Below are 26,687 nucleotides of genomic sequence, written 5' to 3' on the forward strand. Positions count from 1 at the left end.
TTACATCCTCTCCGATCGATCCCTCGTCCAAATCAAATGGGGATCGAAATTACGACGGCCTGAGCCGAGGTTCGAACCCCTAGCGGTGCCCTCAGACTAAAGTGGTATCCGTCGGGCGGGAGTTGGCCTTCAGCCCCCTATCGTCCAGTGAAGCTGTAAAGGCCAGCTGTGAACAACAGCATTAGAATAGTTTGAAAAAAAAATAAAAGTAAACTTACCTGAAGATACAAAATAAGATATGCAAAAGGTTATCTTTTGCATCAGAAATTTGAGAAATCATGTGTCATGAAAATACAGCCTAATCATCAATAATTAAAAAAAAATTGGATGGGGTTGCACTAAGTGACCACAGTTTCGGGTGGAAGATTCTTTGATCTTGAACTGAGAGGTACACCGTCAGATTTTTAGTCGGTAATAGTATGACCACATCCATTCGACGATTATAACGGATGGGCCATCCATGATGGATTTTCCTGATATAAAAAAAGAGAACGAATGTTTGTAAGTTTGTCCAGACAACGTCGCGTCTAACTGCAAGTTATGTCTAAGCACTGACTCAGATTGAAGTGGTTTATTTTTAAATCCCTTACATGTAGGATAAAGAGAGCCGGAGGAAAATCTACTTTATATATTAATGTAGGCGAAATTCACTCAAAGGAAATCTAACTTATCCTATTTATTTTATTTTTAATATTTTGATACGCAGGTTTAGTATTTAATGTATTTATATTATTTTATTTAATTCCACTACAATTAGTATGTGTTACATCACAAATTAGTAATTCATTTTATGATAATTGCGTAAGATTCTATAATAAACTGCCAGAATCTACGCTAAATCTGACAGAGAGGCAATTCAAATTTTATATTAAACAAATGTTATGTAAAAAAGCCTATTATAGGATAGATGAATTTATAGATGATAGCAATATATAGTAAGTATAAGTTGGTTTGCGGACAACGTAATAATTTGTTAGTCATACTGCTTTCTTGATAGCGTAGCGGCTTTTGTATTGATTGCCCCATGCATCCTCATGTAAAGTATCAATACTGTAATTACCATATAGTAATTTTAAGTAGTTGGGACGTGGTCGAGTGGAATGAGTAGTCATGCTCACTAAAATGTCCAGACATGTGGCGGCGTGGTCAAAATATGGTCGAGCTCAGTGATGGCTGGCTCATCCGTCATACTCGTGAACGAGTGCTGCTTGTAGGGACTGGTCTCCTCTTATCACTACGACTGATTAAATCTTATTGTGTTTTTATATTTGAGCCTAAATAAATTAGTGCTAATTGGTAGTTTGTATTCACACGTTTCGACTTGTAAAATGTGAACTTACAAGGATTGTTTAAAAGAGCAACAACAATATAAATTTAATGATTTTATTGCCATATGGCATTCTCTACAATTGCGTAAGGTTTTACAATAAAATACCAGAGTCTGTTATAAATCTGCCAGAAAAAATATTTAAATGTCAAATAAAACAGTTCCATTGCAAAAAAGCTTACTATAAAATTGAAGAATTCGTTAACGATAATAATGTTTTTATAGAAAAACTTTAAATCCATAGCACTGACAATATTATCTGATTACATTAATAATGAGTGCGTAGCGACTTCTATGTTGATTATCGCATGCCTCTTACTTGTTACACTGTAATTATTTATATAAAAAAACATCTATTAAAAAGAGAAACACACAAGTTTCTTGCTCATTCTTCTTGTGATGAATCTGCATTCCGAATGAGTGGTAGAATCAAATATGACTATTCAAAAGTGCTTGTAATGAGTTTATTTGAATAAAGAATATTTCTATTTCTACCAGCTAACAATTAGGTAAGAACAGAAAGCGGTTGATTGGCAGTGGTGGGAAAGGACTAACTTATAGTTTTACCTAACATAGATAAATAGGTCTTTAAAAATACTTACAAATATACATACATAAATATAAATATATACCTACTATAATATATAATATATATAATAATAATAATAATCTTAGAACAATTCACACAGTGCCATCTAGACCCAAGTTAAGCTAGCTAAAGCTTGTGTTATGGGTACTAGATAACTGATACAAATACATAGACATTTTTTTTTCGTAAATACATACATATTATACACAGAAAACACCCAGGCCGATACAAACAAGCATACTCATGAATACAAATGTTTGTGCCGTGCGAGGAATCGAACCCGCGACCATCGGTCGTAAAGCGGTGTACTAGACCGCTGGACCACCGAGGTCGGCAAATATATATGGTATATCCAATAAAGATATTGTAGTAAATGAACGAACACGAATTAAAAAGTGGCAGCTCAACCGCTCATTGCCCGCTGGGTGTGCCACAACCTTTATCTTTAAATATAAACTAATAGAATATGAAATGCGTTGTTAGTCGCCATTGGATCACCACACGGACAGTACCCGGAATATGGCTCCTACACCTCAAGAGACGGCCTTCGAGCAGGTCCCCCCCAAGGAGACCGTGCACAGACCCTTGACTGGAAATGAAGTCGTTATCAGTGGGATATCGGGGATATTTCCCAAGTCTAACAGCGTCCTGGAGTTTATGAACAATTTATACAATAAGGTTTGATAAATTTTTTTCTGACTACTTTTTTGCTGTTGGCCGCAGCTGGCCTTTACAGCTTCACCGGACGTTAGGGGGCGTGTGCAGGGACGTGGAGCGGCTGAAGGCCAACTCCTGCCTGACGGCTACGACTTTAGTCTGAGGGCACCACTAGGTGTTCGAACCTCGGCACAGGCCGTCGTAATTTCGATCCCCGTTTCATTTGGACGGGGGATCCATCGGAGTGAATATGAGATTTCGTTAAGGTTCAGCTGCTTAGTATTTGAAAAGTAGTAAAGATGCAAACGGATATACAGATATACAGGTTGGCCTTTAGTCGCTCCATAAGTCTTGTGGGTTTAGGGTGCCATCTCTTTAAACCCACAGGACTTATGGAGCGACTGAAGGCCAACCTTCAGTCCTGCCTGATACGATACGACTTTAGTTTAACGCCACCGTAAAGATTTCGAACCCTGGCTCAGGCCATCTTAACTTCGATCCTCGCTTGAATTAGATGGCAATCGATCTTGATCATTTTAGGATATATTTATCTAAGCAATCCTAAACTGGAAGATGGGTTATTGGTTTTTTTCTTATTGGATTAGTATGGAATGGTACACCGGATTGTGTTAATGGTATGACGGTAACTGTCTCGCTAATGTATACCGTTAGAGCAATCGGGATCACCATTCTGGTATGTAGTGTTTTAAATTTGACGCGTCATTATTTATATGTATAACTAGCTGTACCTGCGACTTCGTTCGCGTGGAATTTAACTTTATTTTTCTAAAATAAAGGTAACCTAAGTTACTCCATATTACATCAACAACCATCCAATAAAAGTCCCGTCAAAATCGGTCCTGCCATTTCAGAGATTACCCAGAACAAACAGACAGACAAACAAAAATTATAAAAATGTTATTTTGGTTATACCGTATTTATATTCATATGCATATAGTAAAAAACGGTTATTTCAATATCACAAACAGACACTCTAATTTCATTTATATGTATAGATGTATAGATTAAACGTCATTAACAATGTTACTTACCTACTTTTTAAAAAAAATCGTTAATACAATAAAATAGTTATCAAAATTAATATTATAAATTGCGAAAGTCATTTTAATATACTTTAGTATCTTAACGGTTCAATTTAAAATGAAATCTGACAGATACTTACGATTAGTAAATCACGGGATCTTACAACATTTTATTTTTATTTAGTTTCTAATATTTCGGCAGTGTTTCAACCGCCATGATCACGTGTAAAACATTCCAAGGATGGTTCGTTAAGAAGAAACTAAGTATGATAATATTGCTAAGATACAAAGTTTATCTTCGTAAAATTTATTAACAGGTGGATATGGTGACCACAGAGAATCCGCGATGGATTTTCAACCACCCTGAAGTACCTAAGCATTTGGGAAAGGTAAACGGAATGGGAAAGTTCGACGCTCAGTTCTTCCGGGTCCACTTCAAGCAAGCCTGCACCATGGAGCCGATGAGCAGGAAACTTCTGGAACACGCGTACAGCGCCATCTATGATTCTGGTTGGTAATCAACGATATCCGACTATAATTAATATAAATTCTTAGTTTACATTACATGTTAAAGACACTTGTATGTATGTTAAATACATAGTAATCTGCGATCTATGCTCAAGGGTGGTCCAGTGGCGATGGAGATGTGTGTGTGTGTGGTGTGTAAGATGGAGTGGTAGTGGATATGGTCGTGGGTTCGATTCCTCACACGGTACAAACATTTGTATTCATGAGTATGATTGTTTGTATCGGTCTGGGTGTTTTCTATGTATATTATGTATTTATTTACAAAAAAAAATACGTCCATGTATTTATATCAGTTGTCTAGTACCCATAACACAAGCTCTGCTTAGCTTGGGACTAGATGGCTCTATGTGAATTGTCCTGAGATATTATTATTATTATTATCTGAGTATTTTTTTTATCAATCTGATATATTTTTATGCATCATTTAAAAAATATTAACATTCTGCATTTTTTCTCTGTATAAACTACGAGTATAAGTGTGCGAAATTTCATATTCCTCAATCCGCTCAATTTTCATAAAAAACAGTGAATCGAAAGTGTTCGCTTCGCGTTAATTTATCCCCTTAGGTGTGGAATTTATCAAAATTCTTTCTTAGAAGATGCCTACGTCATAGTAGCTTTATGCATGCAAAGTCTCAGCCCGATCGGTTTAAAATTGACAAAGTTTCATACAAACTTTCACCCCCTATTTTATCCCCTTGGGGGTAGAATTCATCAAAATCCTTTCTTAGCGGATACCTACGTCATAACATCTACCTGCATGCCAAATTTTAGCCCGATCCGTCCAGTGGTTTGAGCTGTGCGTTGATAGATCACTATGTCAGTCAGTCACCTTTGAGTTATATATATTTAGATAAAAAAAAATGCTAGCATTCTTCACATCTTCTCTGTAAAAACTATAAGTGTGCGAAATATACATCTCAATACGTGCAATTTCCGTAAAAAAGCGTAGAAAGTTTTTGCCTCACGTATCAATATCATGATTAATTGGCTCCTAACTCGAATAATTTCAACTGCACCTTTAATTGCACGATCCGTGGTCACTTCGTCAAGAGACTTATTCTGTTTACGGATAAATAAATAGACATAAAAACACGGATCACACTTAACTTTTTAGGGATATTATTGAGATAAAAATACAGCAATTTTAATGATTTAATATTGACAACAGACCGGTTTTTAACTATAAAGTGCTATTGGATCAAGGTACCCACAAAAATTACTCTATATCAACGTAATAGAACCGAAAACTCAGTGACATAAAAACCGCTACATATACTGTGCGGTTTTTACAAAGGTAACGCTAAGTAAGCTTCACTTAAAATTTTGAATTTTGTTTTAATCTAATTCAACAAACAGACAAGTCATAATTTATTATTATTCCCAGGATTACAGGTACAAAGTCGGGACTTAGCTAGTATCTAACATACTTGTACTAATACAATTTTCTCTTTTTATTTTATTCCTTTTTTTTATTTTCTCTGTTTATTTTATTTAATTTTTATTGAATCAACAATTGTGTTTTTATGAAATAACAGTATTTTCTATGCATAATATGTATGTCACTACGAAAAAAAAAAATCTATGAAGTTGTATCAGTTGTCTAGTATCCGTAACGCAAGCTCTAGTTAGCTTAACTTGGGACTAGATGGCGCTGTGTGAATTGTCCTGAGATTATTATTATTATGAAATCAAATTAAAATATCTTAATTCGTCTGATATGTCACATCTACTCTACTCGCTGATCTGTAATAGTTAATATTCATCTGGAAATTCTTTTGTGGACTCCCGCGATACAGGTTCGCTTAGTGCGGAGTCCTAATATTTGTACGTTTGAAAACAAATGTATAAATAAAAAAAAATATTTAGATACAAATCAATGTACTAAATGGATACTGAATAGTCATAGAATAAATATTTAAGTGAAATATCAAGTATATTTATTTATTTTATTTATAACACTTTATTGCACCAACATATAAAGGACATGAACAAATTTAAAAACATAAAAAAGAAACTAAGTACAAAAGGCGCTAATGCAATCTCTTACAGACAACCTCTGGAAAGAGAGTGTTTACAAAAAAAATAGAGTAGGTGGCACATTAGTGGAAACATAACAATATAGTACATACACAAATTTACATATATATACATACATATGAATACTTAATAATATAGTATACATCAAATAATTATACATAATCAAATATTATACATATAAACCCGAAAAAAAAAACATCATACTAGTTATAATGTCACAGTGTAGAAGGAAACATATTTACAAAGAGAGAAAGCAGGACTTGACTAAATGCTTAAAAATGGCTGAATAATTAGAATTAAAAACATATTTTCTTCTATTTTTTATAAACTATGTTTTTTATTTTAGGTATTAATCCCCTTCAATTGCGTGGTTTGAAAGTGGGAGTGTTCATCGGATCGACCTTCTCCGAATCTGAGAGAATTGTCATTTATGAAAATGTACAGCGCAACGGTTTCGGCATCACCGGGTAAGTTCTATGTAATTCATCATCAACTGCTTCTTCCTTATCCCATTTATTTGGTCGGCGTAATATGTTTTTCTCTTCCATTCATCCCTGTTCAGTCATCTTGTTATTTACTCCCTTTCTTAAAATATCATCTTTCACATAGTCCATCCATCTCTTTTTCTGCCCTTATAACCAAGGTAAGTTCTATATAAATCTGGTGTCACATTATCAGGGTCATTGTTCACAACGCAGTTCTATTGGCTCGTTCAAAAGAGGGCGGGGCGTAGCCGGTAATGTACCAATAAACGGGCACGCGCCGTTCGATTCTTACCGAAAATGTAAGGGCACACTTACATTTTTGGTATTAAAGTGGTAAATAAAGTATCTACTTAATATAAGTATATATTAATAAACTTATATAATATGGTATATTGTGATGTGCGTTGTGTAATAAATGGTTATAATTAGAGAGGGGATTGTTGATAACGGGTACTAGCATTGCCTTTCCTATCAATGTACCATGTCAAAGTGTCTCCATGAGGTCGTTCCTGGAAAGCATCGTGGTAAAATTCCTGATGGACTCACCTACTACGACTGAGACGTTGTCTGGTCGCCGAACAGTCAAACCTAGTTTTCCAAACTGTATATATTGCCTGATGATGCCTCGTTCAAAGGCGAAACGTGTCCCAATAAGGATATAGATCCAATAACGGTCGGAATTCGATCACTAATTCAGAACACTTTAAATGACGTTTCTAGTAACGGTGATCAGGTTTCCGCACTAAATGTTTGTGGTCTCACACATGCTAATGGTAGCGAAATTAAACAAAATAATATAAATACATTAAGCGATGTAATTTTATTTTTTATTCATTTATTTGATGCAACTAGTCCCATATCACATACCTTATAAACTAACATAGATATAATTTAATATGGGCTATGAACTTCCGCAATGGTAGTGGAATAGAAACTAAAAGAAATACATTAAGCAATGACATAGGCTAAGGACTACCGCAAAAATAACATGTAGTTCTGTGAAATATAATTGAATCTTGTTACAGATCTAACAAAGCTATGTACGCGAATCGTATTTCCTATTGGATCGACGGTAAGGGACCGTCGTATGCATTGGATGTGGGATGCGGTAGCTCCATGGCGTGCCTGGAGTACGCATATAAATCAATCAGCTCGGGACAGTGCGACGCAGCTATAGTCGGAGGCTGCAATCTATGTATGCAGCCCACCATCTCTCTGAACAATAAAAGGTACATTATTTTTCAATTCAGACAATCGCGTTTAGTACTAATGTTATAAAGCTAAAGAGTTTGATTGTTTGTTTGAACGCGCTAATATCAAGAACTACTGGTTTGATTTGATAAATTCTTTCTGTGTTGGATTACATTACGCTGCGACCAATAGGAGCGGAGCTGCAATGAAAAATATTGCAAAAGGTGGGGAAATTAAACGCAGATGAAGTTGCACTGGTCAGCTAGTTATTAATATAGTTTAAACCTTTTCGTTTTACGAATCTGTGAGTAATGTATCTCACAATTTTTCGTCGGATGATCTAATGACGTTAGTTGAATAAACTGCCTATATACTTATATGCTTAGCATTTTATTTGTAAACTAGCCTTCGCTTACCTTAATTTATCCCCTTAGGGGTGGAATTTATCAAAATCCTTTCTTAGGGTATGCCTACGTCATAGTAGCTTTATGCATGCAAAGTCTCAGCCTGATCGGTTTAAAAACAAACTTACATCCCTTATTTTATCCCCTTGAGGGGTAGAATTAATCAAAATCCTTTTTTAGCGGATGCCTACGTCATAACATCTACCTGCATGCCAAATTTCAGCCCGATCCGTCCAGTGGTTTAGTCTGTGCGTTGATAGATCACTATGTCAGTCACCTTTGAGTTATTTAGATAATAATACTAGCTGACCCCTCAAAAGTTACTTTGCCATGTAAATTAAAATCACTATTAAACAATAGCAATTGGTCTACTACCAGGGTGAAAATTTAAGACTATATGTATGTTTAATGCCACATTATTAAAATAAAAAAAAAATTGTAACAAAATTCTTTGGGGTGAGTCAACCTTAATAACACTTAGTATAAAAATAGTTATAAACCTATTCTCAGACCTTCTAAATATACGTATAAAATTCATCAAAATCGGGCAAGCTGTTTCGGAGGAATAAACAATAAACACGAAACTGTGACACGAGAATTTTATATATTAAATTTTTTATCTCCTTTCAGAGCTGGTTTTCTATGTATGGATGGAAAAAGTAAATGCTTCGACAAGAACAGCGACGGTTATGTGAGGTCGGATGCAATTAGCGTATTATTTTTGCAGAAAGCTAAACACGCAAAGAGGTAATTTTGTTTTATTTATGTAGGTATATTTAAATATTTGATTAATTCTTCATTAGAATAGAATAGAAAATCCTTTATTCAAATAAAATTTAAGCACTTTTGAATAATCATAACATTTTTTAATCTACCGCTCATTCGGAAAGCTGTCTCATCACAAAAAGAACAAGCAAGGAACTTGCGTGTTGCTCTTTTAAATAATCCTTGTAAGTTCACATTTTTCTAGTCGAAACGTGTGAATATAAACTACCAACTAGCACTAATTTATTAAGGTCAAATATAAATACACAATAAGATTAAATTATTATTTTGTTTTATTAGTTAGTTCTGTTAAAATTATTTTTCGTTAGTTCTGTTAAATTATAATTATATTTCTAAAATAATTAATTCATTTAATTATTTTAGAAATATGAAAGCGTAGCGGTGTTTGTATTGATTGCCGCATGCATTCTTATGTAAAATGTGAATACTATAACTACCAGATGGCAATTGTAAGTAGCTTGGACGTAGTCTAGTGTTTTGAGTAGTCATGCTCACTAAAATGTCCAGACTTGTGGCGGCGTGGTGGGCCGGGTCATTGGGCTCCCTAAAATATGGTCGAGCACAGTGATGGCTGGCTCATCCGTCATACTCGTGAACGGGTGCTGCTTGTAGGTACTGGTCCGCTCTAATCACTATGACTGATTTCCTCTTATTAATTGGTTAATCAGTTGGTTATATATTCAATATTTTTTCTATTTGAGTATTTAATTGAATTAGTGCTAATTAGTGGTTTGTATTCACACACTTAAACTTGAAATGTAAAGTAATAATAAAATTATTTAAAAGAGCAACTCGCAAGTTTCTTGCTCGTTCTTCTTATGATGAGACAGCTTTCCGAACTGTAACGAAATGTAATGACGATTCAAAAGTGCTTCAAATTAAGTTTATTTGAATAAATGATTTTCTATTCTATTCTATTCTTATTGCTTCAACATATAATTATAAATTTTCCTTTTGAATGAATTTCAATTTGTTTATTCGTTACAGAATTTATTCAGAAGTGTACTATGCAAAGGGGAAATATGGTTTGAAGGGAACTGAAAATTTTTGCGCTGTCCGCGACCCACAAGAGATACAAGAGTTTTTGGAAGCTTTCTACTCGTCTATTAACGTGTCGCCGAAAGATGTGGAATATATAGAGGGCCATGGATCTGGTGAGATTTTTTTTTATATATCTTATCTTATCTCGCACAACCACATTGTGGAATCACCTTCCAGCAATGGTATTTCCGAACCGATACGATATTGATACTGTCGTTTTTTATCCTTTAAACAAAACAAACTGTTTGGCGACTGATATAGACGATAAATATACAGGTCTCTATGGACATAACTTTGAAGTTTACACCGTTAAAATTAAATTTTTACTAGCAGACCCGGCCACGCCTTGCTGTGGTTACGGTTAAATAATATTGCGACTATAAATTGAGATGCAAGCTATTCTATCTTTCAAGTTGGATTAAAATGCACACAACGTGCAAATCAAATTTGCAATCGGTTCAGTAGTTACGGAGTCCATCGCGGATAAACAACGCGGATAAGACACATAATTTTTAATAATAATAATAATAATAATCTCAGGACAATTCACACAGCGCCATCTAGACCCAAGTTAATCTAACTAAAGCTTGTGTTATGGGTACTAGTTAACTGATACAAACACATAGTTTTTTTTTCGTAAATACATAAATAATATACATAGAAAATACCCAGGCCGATACAAACAATCATACTCATGAATACAAATGTTTGTGCCGTGGGAGGAATCGAACCCGCGACCACCGGACGTAAAGCGGTGTGCTACCGCTAGACCACCGAGGTCGTCACATATAACGTCGTTTTATATATAAAGATTATAAATAGTAGTAGATATGACACGGATTTCTTCAAAGTCTTCCAGTGGGAGACTATAAACAATCATCCGCTCGGATACCTCTTGTTTTACAAGCTGCATTCCGGTTTAATGGGTGAGATACGGCAGTTCAATTTCGATGCATGAATGCAAAATTGATACTTTACTTTTCAATAAATGTAGTTTGGAGTATCCGTGATTCTTTTAATGTATATAAACGATGGTTTTATCAATTTCCGTCTGGAGGGTTTTAAAATAGTTTGGGATTTCTGTTATCTAACTAATATTATAAACGTGAAAGTTTGTGAGTATGGATGAATCGATGAGAGGATGGATGTCTGTTACTCTTTCACACAAAAACTACTGAACGGATATATATATATATATATATATATATATATATATAAATATCCCCTTGGGCACTTTGTGGCTCAGACGTGCCGTATAGGTAGTTTTTTGTTGATCCTTTTTCACTTGTTGATCCGGAGGCCTTTTGTTGATCTAATGCCAGCTGACCATATATAAATGTTGATCCCTTTTGAGCCACAACTGACACGACGAGTAATAATAATAATTAAGCGATTTATACACGATTTTATACAAATCCACCTTTTTGGCATACGAGCAGTTCTTGATCCAATTCAAACGGGCCAATCAGGGTGCAGCATTTGCCAAGGGCTTCCTCATTGGCACGTTTGGGCTACTACATTATGGCTACAGTAACTTAATAATGTCTAGCTAGTATTTCAAGAATAATAGTCTATCTAATCTAAATATTTATAGAAATCAGTCTGGAGTAACGTGACTCCAGATCAAACCTCAATACTTATTATTTTTTGGACGGGAATCTTTTCTTTTGTAACAAAGTTACTGAGCGAATAAAGAGAAGACGCAACGGCGGATCCAGGGGGAGCGTCATGGAGGTCATGGGAGTCATGGGGGCGTCATGACTCTCCCCCCCCCTTAGCCCAGGACTTAGGTAGGCCACTAATTGAACTAAAAAATAATGAAACAGCAAATTTTTTTGCACGATCGGAGTGTTGGTGCAGTAGTATTAATTATAATTAAACATTGTTACTTAAAACATAACAGTTAAAGTACTATAACACTAAAAGCAAAATAGGTATTTTCAAAATACTTTTTCAAAATAAATTACCCTTTGAGTTTTTGTCTAAACCTCAGATATTTTATTTATTTTAGGTATATCAATCATTACATAGTATAGTATAAAACAAAGTCGCTGTCGCATCTAACAAGTACATAAATAAAGAAAGAAGACTTTTTGGCTCTGAATATATTTCAAACATCAATTACTTGTGTTAATCAATTTATATACTCGTTCTTATTTCATAGTACTTGTTTTGATCCGAATATATACAGATACCGTAACGGTCTATTAATTATGAATTTATTATACCTAACCTAGATATTTTATTTTGACGAAACTCCGTGTAGTAGTAGTATCCGATAAGGGTATGCGAACCCTAAGTATTATTTCAAAATGACCAGTAATTTCGAAGAAATAAGCCTTTGAATTTCAAATCAACTTACCAAACGGACGCTCAAGGTTCGATTCCCGCCACCGATTTTTTTTTGTTATTTTTTTTTTTTGTCTTTATTCTAATTTTAAATTAACTATTTTAATAATTAAATGAATTTAATCGAACAAAACGTTGTTAAGTATTCAATTAATTTTAATTTACATTACCTATTGTACTTTCTAAATTGTAAAGCAGCTAACAATTATAGTGAGATCTTATAAATAACTAACACAACAAGTAAAACATTTTAAATGTATTTTCTTTATTATTACAAATATTTTTTATGCATAATATAATAGTTAATATCTAATAAATACATAATGATCTGATAATCAAATTATAAGTACAGTCTCAAATTGAAAGTAAGAAAAACAGAAAATATAGAGAGAACTATAGGGATATAACAGAAAGATGTGAAAAATGGAGAAGGACAGTAAAAAAGTTACAAATTTAAATAATGTTGCCGCAATTTCTGTTTAAATGAATTTATTACATTATTATATATATTAGGCATACGACTAGCCTTATGACTGTTACTTTTTTTTTAATCTATACATCTATACATGTAAATAAAATTGGAGTGTCTGTTTGTAATATTGAAATAACCGTTTTTTACTACTTGCATATGAATATAAATACGGTACATACACCAAAATAACATATTTTACAAGTTTTGTCTGTCTGTCTGTCTGTTTGTTCCGGCTAATCTCTGAAATAGCTGGACCGATTTTGACGGGACTTTTTTTTGGCAAGTAGCTGATGTAATAAGGAGTAACTTACGCTACTGTTATTTTAGAAAAATAAAATAAAATTTCACGCGGACGAAGTCGCGGGAATAGCTAGTGTATAATATATTAGAGATACCTACGTGTTTTTTTTATTGATGAGTAGCTGTACACGGGATTTAGTTCGTGTGGAATTTAAATTTATTTTTCTAAAATAAAAGTAGCCTAAGTTACTCCTTATTACATCAGCTACCTGTCATTCTTAATATTGAAATAATAGTTTTTGTCTACGAGCATATGAATATAAATACGGTACATATACTAAAATTTATTTTTATACAATTTTTGTCTGTCTGTCTGTCTGTTTGTTCCGGCTAATCTCTGAAATAGCTGGACCGATTTTGACGGGACTTTTTTTGGCAAGTAGCTGATGTAATAAGGAGTAACTTACGCTACTGTTATTTTAGAAAAATAAAATAAAATTTCACGTCGCTGGGAAGTCGCTGGGGCCAGCTAGTCTATAGATATACCGAGATTTAATATTTAAGTTGCTATTATGTTGTTGACAAAATTTTACTGTAATGTTACTATTACGTTATCCTACACAATTTGTATTATTTTGGATGAATAAATAAATAAATAAATAATAATCTATACATCTATACATACAAATAAAATTGGAGTGTCTGTTTGTAATATTGAAATAACCGTTTTTTACTACATGCATATGAATATATATAAGGTACATATACCAAAATAACAATTTTTATAATTTTAGTCTGTCTGTCTGTCGGTCTGTTTGTTCCGGCTAATCTCTGAAATGGCTGGACCGATTTTGACGGTACTTCTTTTTGGCAGGTAGCTGATTTATAAGGAGTAACTTAGGTTACTTTTATTTTAGAAAAATAAAGTTTAATTCCACGCGGACGAAGTCGCGGGAACAGCTTGTTTTTAATAAAAACATCTTTTTTGTGGTACTTGAGAATGTTGAAGCCTGTTGTTTGTAATATTGAAATAACCGTTTTTTACTACTTGCATATGAATATAAATACGGTACATAATACACCAAAATAACATATTTTACAATTTTTGTCCGTCTGTCTGTTTGTTCCGGCTAATCTCTGAAATGGCTGGACCGATTTTGACGGGACTTTTTTTGGCAGGTAGCTGATGTAATAAGGCTACTACCTAGTAACTTAGGCTACTTTTATTTTAGAAAAATAAAGTTAAAAACCACGTGGACGAAGTCGCGGGAACAGCTACTGTATAATATATTAGAGATACCTACGTGTTTTTTATTGATGACTAGCTGTACACGGGATTTCGTCCGTGTGGAATTTAACTTTATTTTTCTAAAATATAAGAAGTTAAATTCCACGCGGACGAAGTCGCGTGTACAGCTAGTTGTCGGTAGTCTAGCGATTTAGCTAGCACACTGCTTTGATTCCTGCTTGGTGGTCGAGGGTTCGATTCCTCGCACGCTGCAAACATTTGTATTCATGAGTATGATTGTTTGTAACGGTCTGGGTGTTTTCTATGTATAGATAATATATATGTATTTACGAAAAAAAATCTTTGTATTTATATCAGTTGTCTAGTACCCATAACATAATCTTCAGCTAGCTTAATTTGGGTCTAGATGAAGCTGTGTGAATTGTCCTGAGATTACTATTACTACTATAATAAATCTTTTCAAATCAGCCGATGTTTATTTTTGCCATAATACGTGCTGTTACCATGTGATAATATTACGTACGTACTTATTAAACTATTAACTTATTATTAAATTATTAACTATTTATACTGTTTTAAATGTGATGCGTTCATTATTTATATTTCCTTTGAATTAAAGACAAATGTATATATATATATATATATACATTTATATAAACTTGCACACTTAGTTGATCCAGCCACGATCCGTAGATATTGCTGATTCCACTGTCTCTCTCTTTCTATCACTATCTTTGTATTCTAATATGCGATGTTGCCGTTCCGGCATGGTCTCGGCCGGAACGGCAACATCGCATATGTTGCGCGTTGTTGCCAAATGTATTCGTCGATAGTAGTAGATACCTATACGCGATATATATTTTTTCAACAATTTCCTGCAATAGTGAATCCGTATCGGCAATTTTTTTAAATGCACAAAGATTTTTTGGCTCTGAATATATTTAAAAATCATTTACTTGTGTGTTGATGAATTTATATACTAGTACATGAAGTACCTAATACTTGTTTTGATTTGAATAGGTAGCGATATTATGAATTTATTATACGTAATCTAAAGATTTTGACGAAATAAAAGTAATTAGTTATCTGTTAACCTTGACTTCATGCTGGCACCAGTATTATCAGATGATGAACATACTCTTCGAAAACTTACATACAGCAGAAATATCGTGTTTGGACTCATTAGATAGGTCTCGATGAATAGAGTTTAAAAAACTTAAAATAAATGGTAAATTAGAAATAATGTATAAATACCCCTTACGTAAAATTCAACCACTTTAAACTTAATAATAATAATAATTAGGAAAAGAGAAAAGCTATACATGTACTGAAAGTAATTGATGTCTTCCACACAATATTTTCACTATTAAACAACTCTGTTTGTTCAGTAAAAGTGTAAATACACTGGTAACCTTTAATCATATTTTATATGCAAACATTACATATACAAACCCTAAAGTTTTATTTCAGAATAGCCAGTAGTTTTGAAGAAATAAGTCTTTGAAATTGTACGTGTAACTTATATATATACTAGTTTTTTCACCATAACAAACAACACCAATATGGCCTAGTTAGTAGTTTACCTGTGTACCAATTAATAATAATAGTAATCTCAGGACAATTCACACAGCTTCATCTAGACCCAAGTTAAGCTAGCTGAAGATTATGTTATGGGTACTAGACAACTGATATAAATACAAAGATTTTTTTCGTAAATACATATATATTATCTATACATAGAAAACACCCAGACCGTTACAAATAATCCTACTCACGAATACAAATGTTTGCAGCGTGCGAGGAATCGAACCCTCGACCACCAAGCAGGAATCAAAGCAGTGTGCTAGCTAAATCGCTAGACTACCGACAACTAGCTGTACACGCGACTTCGTCCGCGTGGAATTTAACTTCTTATATTTTAGAAAAATAAAGTTAAATTCCACACGGACGAAATCCCGTGTACAGCTAGTCATCAATAAAAAAACACGTAGGTATCTCTAATATATTATACAGTAGCTGTTCCCGCGACTTCGTCCACGTGGTTTTTAACTTTATTTTTCTAAAATAAAAGTAGCCTAAGTTACTAGGTAGTAGCCTTATTGGCCAAAAAAAGTCGTCAAAATCGGTCCAGCCATTTCAGAGATTAGCCGGAACAAACAGACAGACGGACAAAAATTGTAAAATATGTTATTTTGGTGTATTATGTACCGTATTTATATTCATATGCAAGTAGTAAAAAACGGTTATTTCAATATTACAAACAACAGGCTTCAACATTCTCAAGTACCACAAAAAAGATGTTTTTATTAAAAACAAGCTGTTCCCGCGACTTCGTCCGCGTGGAATTAAACTTTATTTTTCTAAAATAAAAGTAACCTAAGTTACTCCTTATAAATCAGCTACCTGCCAAAAAGAAGTACCGTCAAAATCGGTCCAGCCATTTCAGAGATTAGCCGGAACAAACAGACCGACAGACAGACAGACTAAAATTATAAAAATTGTTATTTTGGTATATGTACCTTATATATATTCATATGCATGTAGTAAAAAACGGTTATTTCAATATTACAAACAGACACTCCAATTTTATTTGTATGTATAGATGTATAGATTATTATTTATTTATTTATTTATTCATCCAAAATAATACAAATTGTGTAGGATAACGTAATAGTAACATTACAGTAAAATTTTGTCAACAACATAATAGCAACTTAAATATTAAATCTCGGTATATCCCCCCAGCGACTTCGTCCGCGTGAAATTTTATTTTATTTTTCTAAAATAACAGTAGCGTAAGTTACTCCTTATTACATCAGCTACTTGCCAAAAAAAGTCCCGTCAAAATCGGTCCAGCTATTTCAGAGATTAGCCGGAACAAACAGACAGACAGACAGACAAATCTTGTAAAATATGTTATTTTGGTGTATGTACCGGATTTATATTCATATGCAAGTAGTAAAAACGGTTATTTCAATATTACAAACAGACACTCCAATTTTATTTACATGTATAGATGTATAGATTAAAAAAAGTAACAGTCATAAGGCTAGTCGTATGCCTAATATATATAATAATGTAATAAATTCATTTAAACAGAAATTGCGGGAATATTATTTAAATTTGTAACTTTTTTACTGTCCTTCTCCTTTTTTAACATCTTTCTGTTATATCCCTATAGTTCTCTCTATATTTTCTGTTTTTCTTACTTTCAATTTGAGACTGTAGTTATAATTTGATTATCGGGTCATTATGTATTTATTTATACATTTATGGGTTATATATTTATGTATGTATATTGTTATTTTTTTATAGAAATGTATATTTTGCTTTGTATTTATATATCTTTTTTTGTCATTTCTTATTTATATTAGTGCACCGCCAATAATCTTTCGCTGCACCACTCATGGTTGCCTGGTAAATAACGCGGCAAGATATTAAGTCCGCCACATGTACAAATTTTTTTGTGCATTAAAGTTAAATAAATAAAAAAAATACAATACTGTTTAATGAAAATGCGTATTGTCTAGTGCTTTGAGATGTATCAAAATAAGGTCAACAAAAAAGTCCGTGATGGTATATGTCTATCTCTCAAGGATAACCAACAATAACCATTTTTTATCTTTTACATTTTACGGGAATTTTTTTTATCGTATGTTTCCCTTAAAATCATGTAAACTATGCTATTATGTCATAATCTAAAGAAATAATAATATTTTATAGTGAAATATCCACTATAAAATAGTAATGTAAGTAGCAATGTAATTCGTTACGCGCGAATCAGCTGTTATAAGGTCAAAGGTCGGTGCACCCCGCGTATTTGATAAATAGTGCTTCTCTGGATGTCTTTAAGAGAAAATGGCAGTATGTACGTGTATATGTACAAGTCCTTAAGTGTTAAGTTTTTCAAATGTACAATAAAGAATAAATATTTTTAAGTACAGTACTTACGTACATTAATATAATACCTACTTTTTACTTGTATCTATTGTTATCAAAATTAAATTATAAGTTCTTAACTTGACCACGACTATGTGACCCTCTCTTGGCGCCAAAACGAGTGAAAAAATGAACAGCATACGACGACGACGCATACCTATAGAGTGGAGCAACTGCTTATTCAGTTTTATTCAACTATTTAGTCCCTCCACCGTTACAATGAATGGAGGCGGATATTACAATGTATGTAGCATTGCGAATATAAAATATCTAGATTAGGTATAATAAATTCATAATTGATAGACCGTTACGGTATCAGAGCCAAAAAGTCTTCTTTCTTTATTTATGTACTGTTAGATGCGACATCGACTTTGTTTTATACTACACTATGTAATGATTGATATACCTATGTAAAATAAATAAAATATCTGAGGTTTGGACAAAAATTCAAAAGGTACTTTATTTTGAAAAAGTATTTTGAAAATACCTATTTTGCATTTAGTATTTGAAATACAAAACTATTTTTGTTTTTAAGTGACATTTCTATGAATTCACTGTCGATAGCGAGCGGTGCGATGGAAAAAGATAACCGTTTATAAAAATATAATAAATAGCGCTGGACAATTAACACAGACTGATACTGAACTGATATAAATAGATATTTTTATCTTGTAAATACATATATAATATACATATAAAACACCCAGACCGATGAAATCAATCGATGACCGATGAGTACATATGTTTGCACCGTACGAGAAATCGAACCCGCGACCATCGGATGTAAAGCGGTGTGACCACCGAGGCAGTCGAAATATATAAATAATCTTATGAATTTAATTTATTCTAATTTGTTTGTGTGCGCGGGGTGCGGTGTTGCTCCCCCCTGCCTCCACCGTTGCTGGAGCTTGCATGTATGGAGCATTGCGAATATAAAATATCTAGATTAGTAAATTCATAATTGATAGACCGTTACGGTATCTATATATATTCGGATTAAAATAAGTATCGCAGTAAGGACCAGTATATAAAGTGATCAACACAATTAATTGATTTTTGAAATATATATACAGAGCCAAAAAGTCTTTGTGTATTCAAAAAATATCTAATTTGTTTGTGTGCGCGGGGTGCGGTGTACGGTGCTCCCCCCTGCAACGGTGGAGTTACTATGTATGGAGCATTGCGAATATAAAATATCTACATTAGTAAATTAATAAATTCATAATTGATAGACCGTTACGGTATCTATATATATTCGGATGTAAATAAGTATCGCAGTAAGGACGAGTATATAAAGTGATCAACATAATTAATTGATTTTGGAATATATTCAGAGCCAAAAAGTCTTTGTGTATATCAAAAATTTAGCCGTTCGGAGCCATTCAGTCACGAATTATTAGTAAAAAAAGTGTCGAGTATATCGTACTATCGACGAATATATATGGCCGCATCGCAAAATAGAATGCGACGTTGCCATACCGCCTGAGATATACGCGATAGGAGTCAAGTTATTCAGTGCAAAAGGTGGAATCGGCAAGTGTTTAGGTTGTGGCGTGATCAACAAAGTGCCCAAAGAGGTGTTTATATATATATATATATACAGGGTCCCCCCTGCACCGTACACCGCACCCCGCGCACACAAACAAATTAGATATTTTTTGAATACACAAAGACTTTTTGGCTCTGTATATATATTTCAAAAATCAGTTAATTGTGTTGATCACTTTATATACTGGTCCTTACTGCGATACTTATTTTAATCCGAATATATATAGATACCGTAACGGTCTATCAATTATGAATTTACTAATCTAGATATTTTACCGTACACCGCACCCCGCGCACATAAACAAATTAGAATAAATTAAATTCATAAGATTATTTATTTATTTATTGGTCACACCGCTTTACATCCGATGGTCGCGGGTTCGATTTCTCGCACGATGCAAACATTTGTACTCATCGGTCATCGATTGTTTTCATCGGTCTGGGTGTTTTATATGTATATTATATATGTATTTACAAAATAAAAATATCTATTTATATCAGTTCAGTATCAGTCTGTGTTAATTGTCCAGGGCTATTTATTATATTTTTATAAACGGTTATCTTTTTCCACCGCACCGCTCGCTATCGACAGTGAATTCATAGAAATGTCACTAAAAACAAAAATAGTTTTGTGTTTTGTATTTCAAATACTAAATGCAAAATAGGTATTTTCTTTTGAATTTTTGTCCAAACATATTTTATTTATTTTAGGTATATCAATCATTACATAGTAATATAAAAACAAAGTCGCTGTCGCATCTAACAGTACATAAACAAAGAAAGAAGACTTTGGCTCTGATACCGTAACGGCCTATGAATTATGAATTTATTATACCTAATCTAGATATTTTATATTCGCAATGCTACGTACATTGTAATATCCGCCTCCATTCATTGTAACGGTGGAGGGACTAAATAGTTGAATAAAACCGAATAAGCAGTTGCTCCACTCTATAGGTACTGCGTCGTCGTCGTATGCTGTTCATTTTTTCACTCGTTTTGGCGCCAAGAGAGGGTCACATAGTCGTGGTCAATTTAAGAACTTATAATTTAATTTTGATAACAATAGATACAAGTAAAAAGTAGGTATTATATTAATGTACGTAAGTACTGTACTTAAAAATATTTATTCTTTACTGTATGTACATTTGAAAAACTTAACACTTAAGGACTTGTACATATTACGTGTATATGTACAAGTCATTTTCTCTTAAAGACATCCAGAGAAGCACTATTTATCAAATACGCGGGGTGCACCGACCTTTGACCTTATAACACCTGATTCGCGCGTAACGGATTACATTGCTACTTTTTGGTATTTTATAGTGGATATGTCACTATAAAATATTATTATTTCTTTAGATTATGACATAATAACATAGTTTACATGATTTTAAGGGAAACATACGATAAAAAAAATCCCGTAAAATGTAAAAGATAAAAAATGGTTATTGTTGGTTATCCTTAAGAGATAGACATATACCATCACGGACTTTTTTGTTGACCTTATTTTGATACATCTCAAAGCACTAGACAACACGCATTTTCATTAAACAGTATTGTATTTTTTTATTTCTTTAACTTTAATGCACAAAAAAATTTGTACATGTGGCGGACTTAATATTTTGCCGCGTTATTTACCAGGCAACCATGAGTGGTGCAGCGAAAGATTATTGGCGGTGCACTAATATAAATAAGAAATGTCAAAAAAAGATTTATAAAGATAATAAAGATAAGCAAAATATACATTTCTATAAAAAAATAACAATATACATACATAAATATATATCTAAATATAACCCATAAATGTATAAATATTATATATAAGTAAATACATAATGATCCGATAATCAAATTATAAGTACAGTCTCAAATTGAAAGTAAGAAAATCAGAAAATATAGAGAGAACTATATGGATATAACAGAAAGATGTGAAAAAAGGAGAAGGACAGTAAAAAATACAAATTTAAATAATGTTCCCGCAATTTCTGTTTAAATGAATTTATTACATTATTATATATATTAGGCATACGACTAGCCTTATGACTGTTACTTTTTTTTAATCTATACATCTATACATGTAAATAAAATTGGAGTGTCTGTTTGTAATATTGAAATAACCGTTTTTTACTACTTGCATACGAATATAAATACGGTACATACACCAAAATAACATATTTTACAAGTTTTGTCTGTCTGTCTGTCTGTTTGTTCCGGCTAATCTCTGAAATAGCTGGACCGATTTTGACGGGACTTTTTTTGGCAAGTAGCTGATGTAATAAGGAGTAACTTACGCTACTGTTATTTTAGAAAAATAAAATAAAATTTCACGCGGACGAAGTCGCTGGGGCCAACTAGTCTATAGATATACCGAGATTTAATGTTTAAGTTGCTATTATGTTGTTGACAAAATTTTACTGTAATGTTACTATTACGTTATCCTACACAATTTGTATTATTTTGGATGAATAAATAAATAAATAAATAATAATCTATACATCTATACATTTAATAAAAATTGGAGTGTCTGTTTGTAATATAGAAAAAACCGTTTTTTACTACATGCATATGAATATATATAAGGTACATATACCAAAATAACAATTTTTATAATTTTTGTCTGTCTGTCTGTCTGTCTGTTTGTTCCGGCTAATCTCTGAAATGGCTGGACCGATTTTGACGGGACTTTTTTTGGCAGGTAGCTGATGTAATAAGGCTACTACCTAGTAACTTAGGCTACTTTTATTTTAGAAAAATAAAGTTAAAAACCACGTGGACGAAGTCGCGGGAACAGCTAGTGTATAATATATTAGAGATACCTACGTGTTTTTTTATTGATGACTAGCTGTATATAAATACGGGATTTCGTCCGTGTTGAATTTAACTTTATTTTTCTAAAATGTGAAGTTAATTCTACGCGGACGAAGTCGGGTGTACAGCTAGTTGTCGGTAGTCTAGCGATTTAGCTAGCACACTGCTTTGATTCCTGCTTGGTGGTCGAGGGTTCGATTCCTCGCACGCTGCAAACATTTGTATTCATGAGTATGATTGTTTGTAACGGTCTGGGTGTTTTCTATGTATAGATAATATATATGTATTTACGAAAAAATCTTTGCTAAAAAGCTATACATGCACTGAAAGTAATTGATGCCTTCCACACAATATTTTCAGTATTAAACAACTCTGTTTGTTCAGTAAAAGTGTAAATACACTGGTAACCTTTAATCATATTTTATATGCAAACATTACATATACAAACACTAAAGTTTTATTTCAGAATAGCCAGTAGTTTTCAAGAAATAAGTCTTTGAAATTGTACGTGTAACTTATATATATACCTACTAGTTTTTTCACCATAACAAACAACACCAATATGGCCTAGTTAGTAGTTTACCTGTGTACCAATTAATAATAATAGTAATCTCAGGACAATTCATACAGCTTCATCTAGACCCAAGTAAAGCTAGCTGAAGATTATGTTATGGGTACTGATATAAATACAAAGATTTTTTCGTAAATACATATATATTATCTATACATAGAAAACACCCAGACCGTTACAAACAATTTAATAATAAGTTAATAGTTTAATAAGTACGTACGTAATATTATCACATGGTAACAGCACGTATTATGGCAAAAATAAACATCGGCTGATTTGAAAAGATTTATTATAGTAATAATAGTAATCTCAGGACAATTCACACAGCTTCATCTAGACCCAAGTTAAGCTAGCTGAAGATTATGTTATGGGTACTGATATAAATACAAAGATTTTTTTTCGTAAATACATATATATTATCTATACATAGAAAACACCCAGACCGTTACAAACAATCATACTCATGAATACAAATGTTTGCAGCGTGCGAGGAATCGAACCCTCGACCACCAAGCAGGAATCAAAGCAGTGTGCTAGCTAAATCGCTAGACTACCGACAACTAGCTGTACACGCGACTTCGTCCGCGTGGAATTTAACTTCTTATATTTTAGAAAAATAAAGTTAAATTCAACACGGACGAAATCCCGTGTACAGCTAGTCATCAATAAAAAAACACGTAGGTATCTCTAATATATTATACACTAGCTGTTCCCGCGACTTCGTCCACGTGGTTTTTAACTTTATTTTTCTAAAATAAAAGTAGCCTAAGTTACTAGGTAGTAGCCTTATTACATCAGCTACCTGCCAAAAAAAAAGTCCCGTCAAAATCGGTCCAGCCATTTCAGAGATTAGCCGGAACAAACAGACAGACAGACAAAAATTGTAAAATATGTTATTTTGGTGTATGTACCGTATTTATATTCATATGCAAGTAGTAAAAAACGGTTATTTCAATATTACAAACAACAGGCTTCAACATTCTCAAGTACCACAAAAAAGATGTTTTTATTAAAAACAAGGTGTTCCCGCGACTTCGTCCGCGTGGAATTTAACTTTATTTTTCTAAAATAAAAGTAACCTAAGTTACTCCTTATAAATCAGCTACCTGCCAAAAAAAAGTACCGTCAAAATCGGTCCAGCCATTTCAGAGATTAGCCGGAACAAACAGACAGACAGACAGACAGACTAAAATTATAAAAATAGTTATTTTGGTATATGTACCTTATATATATTCATATGCATGTAGTAAAAAACGGTTTTTTCAATATTACAAACAGACACTCCAATTTTTATTAAATGTATAGATGTATAGATTATTATTTATTTATTTATTTATTTATTCATCCAAAATAATACAAATTGTGTAGGATAACGTAATAGTAACATTACAGTAAAATTTTGTCAATAACATAGTAATAGCAACTTAAACATTAAATCTCGGTATATCTATAGACTAGCTGGCCCCAGCGACTTCGTCCGCGTGAAATTTTATTTTATTTTTCTAAAATAACAGTAGCGTAAGTTACTCCTTATTACATCAGCTACTTGCCAAAAAAAGTCCCGTCAAAATCGGTCCAGCTATTTCAGAGATTAGCCGCAACAAACAGACAGACAGACAGACTGTACTATGCTATACTATGTATTGATTGATATACCTAAAATAAATATAATATCTGAGGTTTGAACAAAAACTCAAAGGGTAATTTATTTTGAAAAAGTATTTTGAAAATACCTATTTTGCTTTTAGTGTTATAGTACTTTAACTGTTATGTTTTAAGTAACAATGTTTAATTATAATTAATACTACTGCACCAACACTCCGATAGTGCAAAAAAATTTTGCTTTTTCATTATTTTTTATTTCAATTAGTGGACTACCTAAGTCCTGGGCAAAGGGGGGGGGGAGAGTCATGGCCCCCCATGACTCCCAAGACCTCCATGACGCTCCCCCCTGGATCCGCCGTTACGTCTTCTCTTCATTCGCTCAGTAACGTTGTTACAAAAGGAAAAATTCCCGTCCAAAAAATAACAAGTATTGAGGTTTGATCTGGAGTCACGTTACTCCAGACTGATTTCTATAAATATTTAGATTAGGTAGACTATTATTTGTGAAATACTAGCTAGACATTATTAAGTTACTGTAGCCATAATGTAGTAGCCCAAACGTGCCAATGAGGAAGCCCTTGGCAAATGCTGCACCCTGATTGGCCCGTTTGAATTGGATCAAGAACTGCTCGTATGCCAAAAAGGTGGATTTGTATAAAATCGTGTATAAATCGCTTAATTATTATTATTACTCGTCGTGACAGTTGTGGCTCAAAACGGATCAACATTTATATATGGTCAGCTGGCATTAGATCAACAAAAGGCCTCCGGATCAACAAGTGAAAAAGGATCAACAAAAAACTACCTATACGGCACGTCTGAGCCACAAAGTGCCCAAGGGGATATTTATATATATATATATATATATATTACACTATACCTTGTAGATTAGATTCACACATAGGCTATAAATTAAAAAGATATTATGGAAAATTGGGCGATTTCTTAATCTTAATAATATTATAACCGCGAAAGTATGTGAGTATGTATGTTTGTTACTCTTTAACACAAAAACTACTGAATGGATTTTTATGAAACTTTACAGTAATATAGTTTATATATCAGAATAATATATATGATATTAATTTAAAAGATATTATGGATTTTGGGCAAAATCTTAATATTAAAAATATTTTAAACGTCAAAGTTTGTGAGTATGTTTGTTACTCTTTCACGCAAAAATTACTGATCAGATTTTGATGAAATTTTACAGTAATGTAGATTATGCATCAGAGTAACACAGGCTATATTTTTATTGGAATTTATACATTGAAATTACATACGGGTGAAACCGCGAGCACAGATAGTATAATTATAAAACATGTGAATGTGATTATTGTATTCGAAGTTGTGCGGGTTAGCTAGTATAAAATACAAACATATGTGTTGTCTGTACAATATTTCCAATGGCCGCTAATTAATCTTACTATATTACCTTGACTAGAAGAAATCTCTTATATAAATAAACCAACCTTTCTTCTATTTGTTAATAAAATATCTAGCTATATATTATTTTAAGTTCCATGTCCAATAAAGAGTATATATTGCAACTGTTACCACGGTACCGTAAAAGGTAAAAAAAGCTTATAAAGATACATTGCATCTAGTGTTGCCAACTTAACGGTTTTACCATCAGAACTGGTAGATTTGATCGACTCTTTTGTTTTAAATATTTTTTAAATCTACTTTATAATTAAAAAAACATACTATATGTTCTGATCTTTATTAATTTTAAGAAGTTTATTAACTTTATATCTTACTAAATTTGCCCAATAACTATAATTTAAATTTGTTCTAGTTTTATTAATACAT

General features: G+C 32.9%; 1 protein-coding gene across 1 annotated transcript in view; it reads left to right on the top strand.

The window, feature by feature from the left end:
• The first annotated feature begins 2,435 nt into the window (after nt 1–2,435).
• Nucleotides 2,436–26,687, top strand: part of LOC131855673 (fatty acid synthase-like) — a 70,644-nt gene continuing 46,392 nt past the window's right edge. Inside the window, exons 1-6 of the mRNA XM_059206977.1 lie at nt 2,436–2,594; nt 3,934–4,126; nt 6,531–6,651; nt 7,695–7,898; nt 8,895–9,011; nt 10,038–10,204. Of these exons, the coding sequence (XP_059062960.1) occupies nt 2,436–2,594; nt 3,934–4,126; nt 6,531–6,651; nt 7,695–7,898; nt 8,895–9,011; nt 10,038–10,204 (961 nt within the window). The remainder of the gene's footprint in view (nt 2,595–3,933; nt 4,127–6,530; nt 6,652–7,694; nt 7,899–8,894; nt 9,012–10,037; nt 10,205–26,687) is intronic.

The sequence above is a fragment of the Achroia grisella genome, unplaced genomic scaffold (genome assembly GCF_030625045.1).
Source record: "Achroia grisella isolate CSIRO2021 unplaced genomic scaffold, CSIRO_AGI_Agris_v1 utg146, whole genome shotgun sequence".
NCBI lineage: Eukaryota > Metazoa > Arthropoda > Insecta > Lepidoptera > Pyralidae > Achroia > Achroia grisella.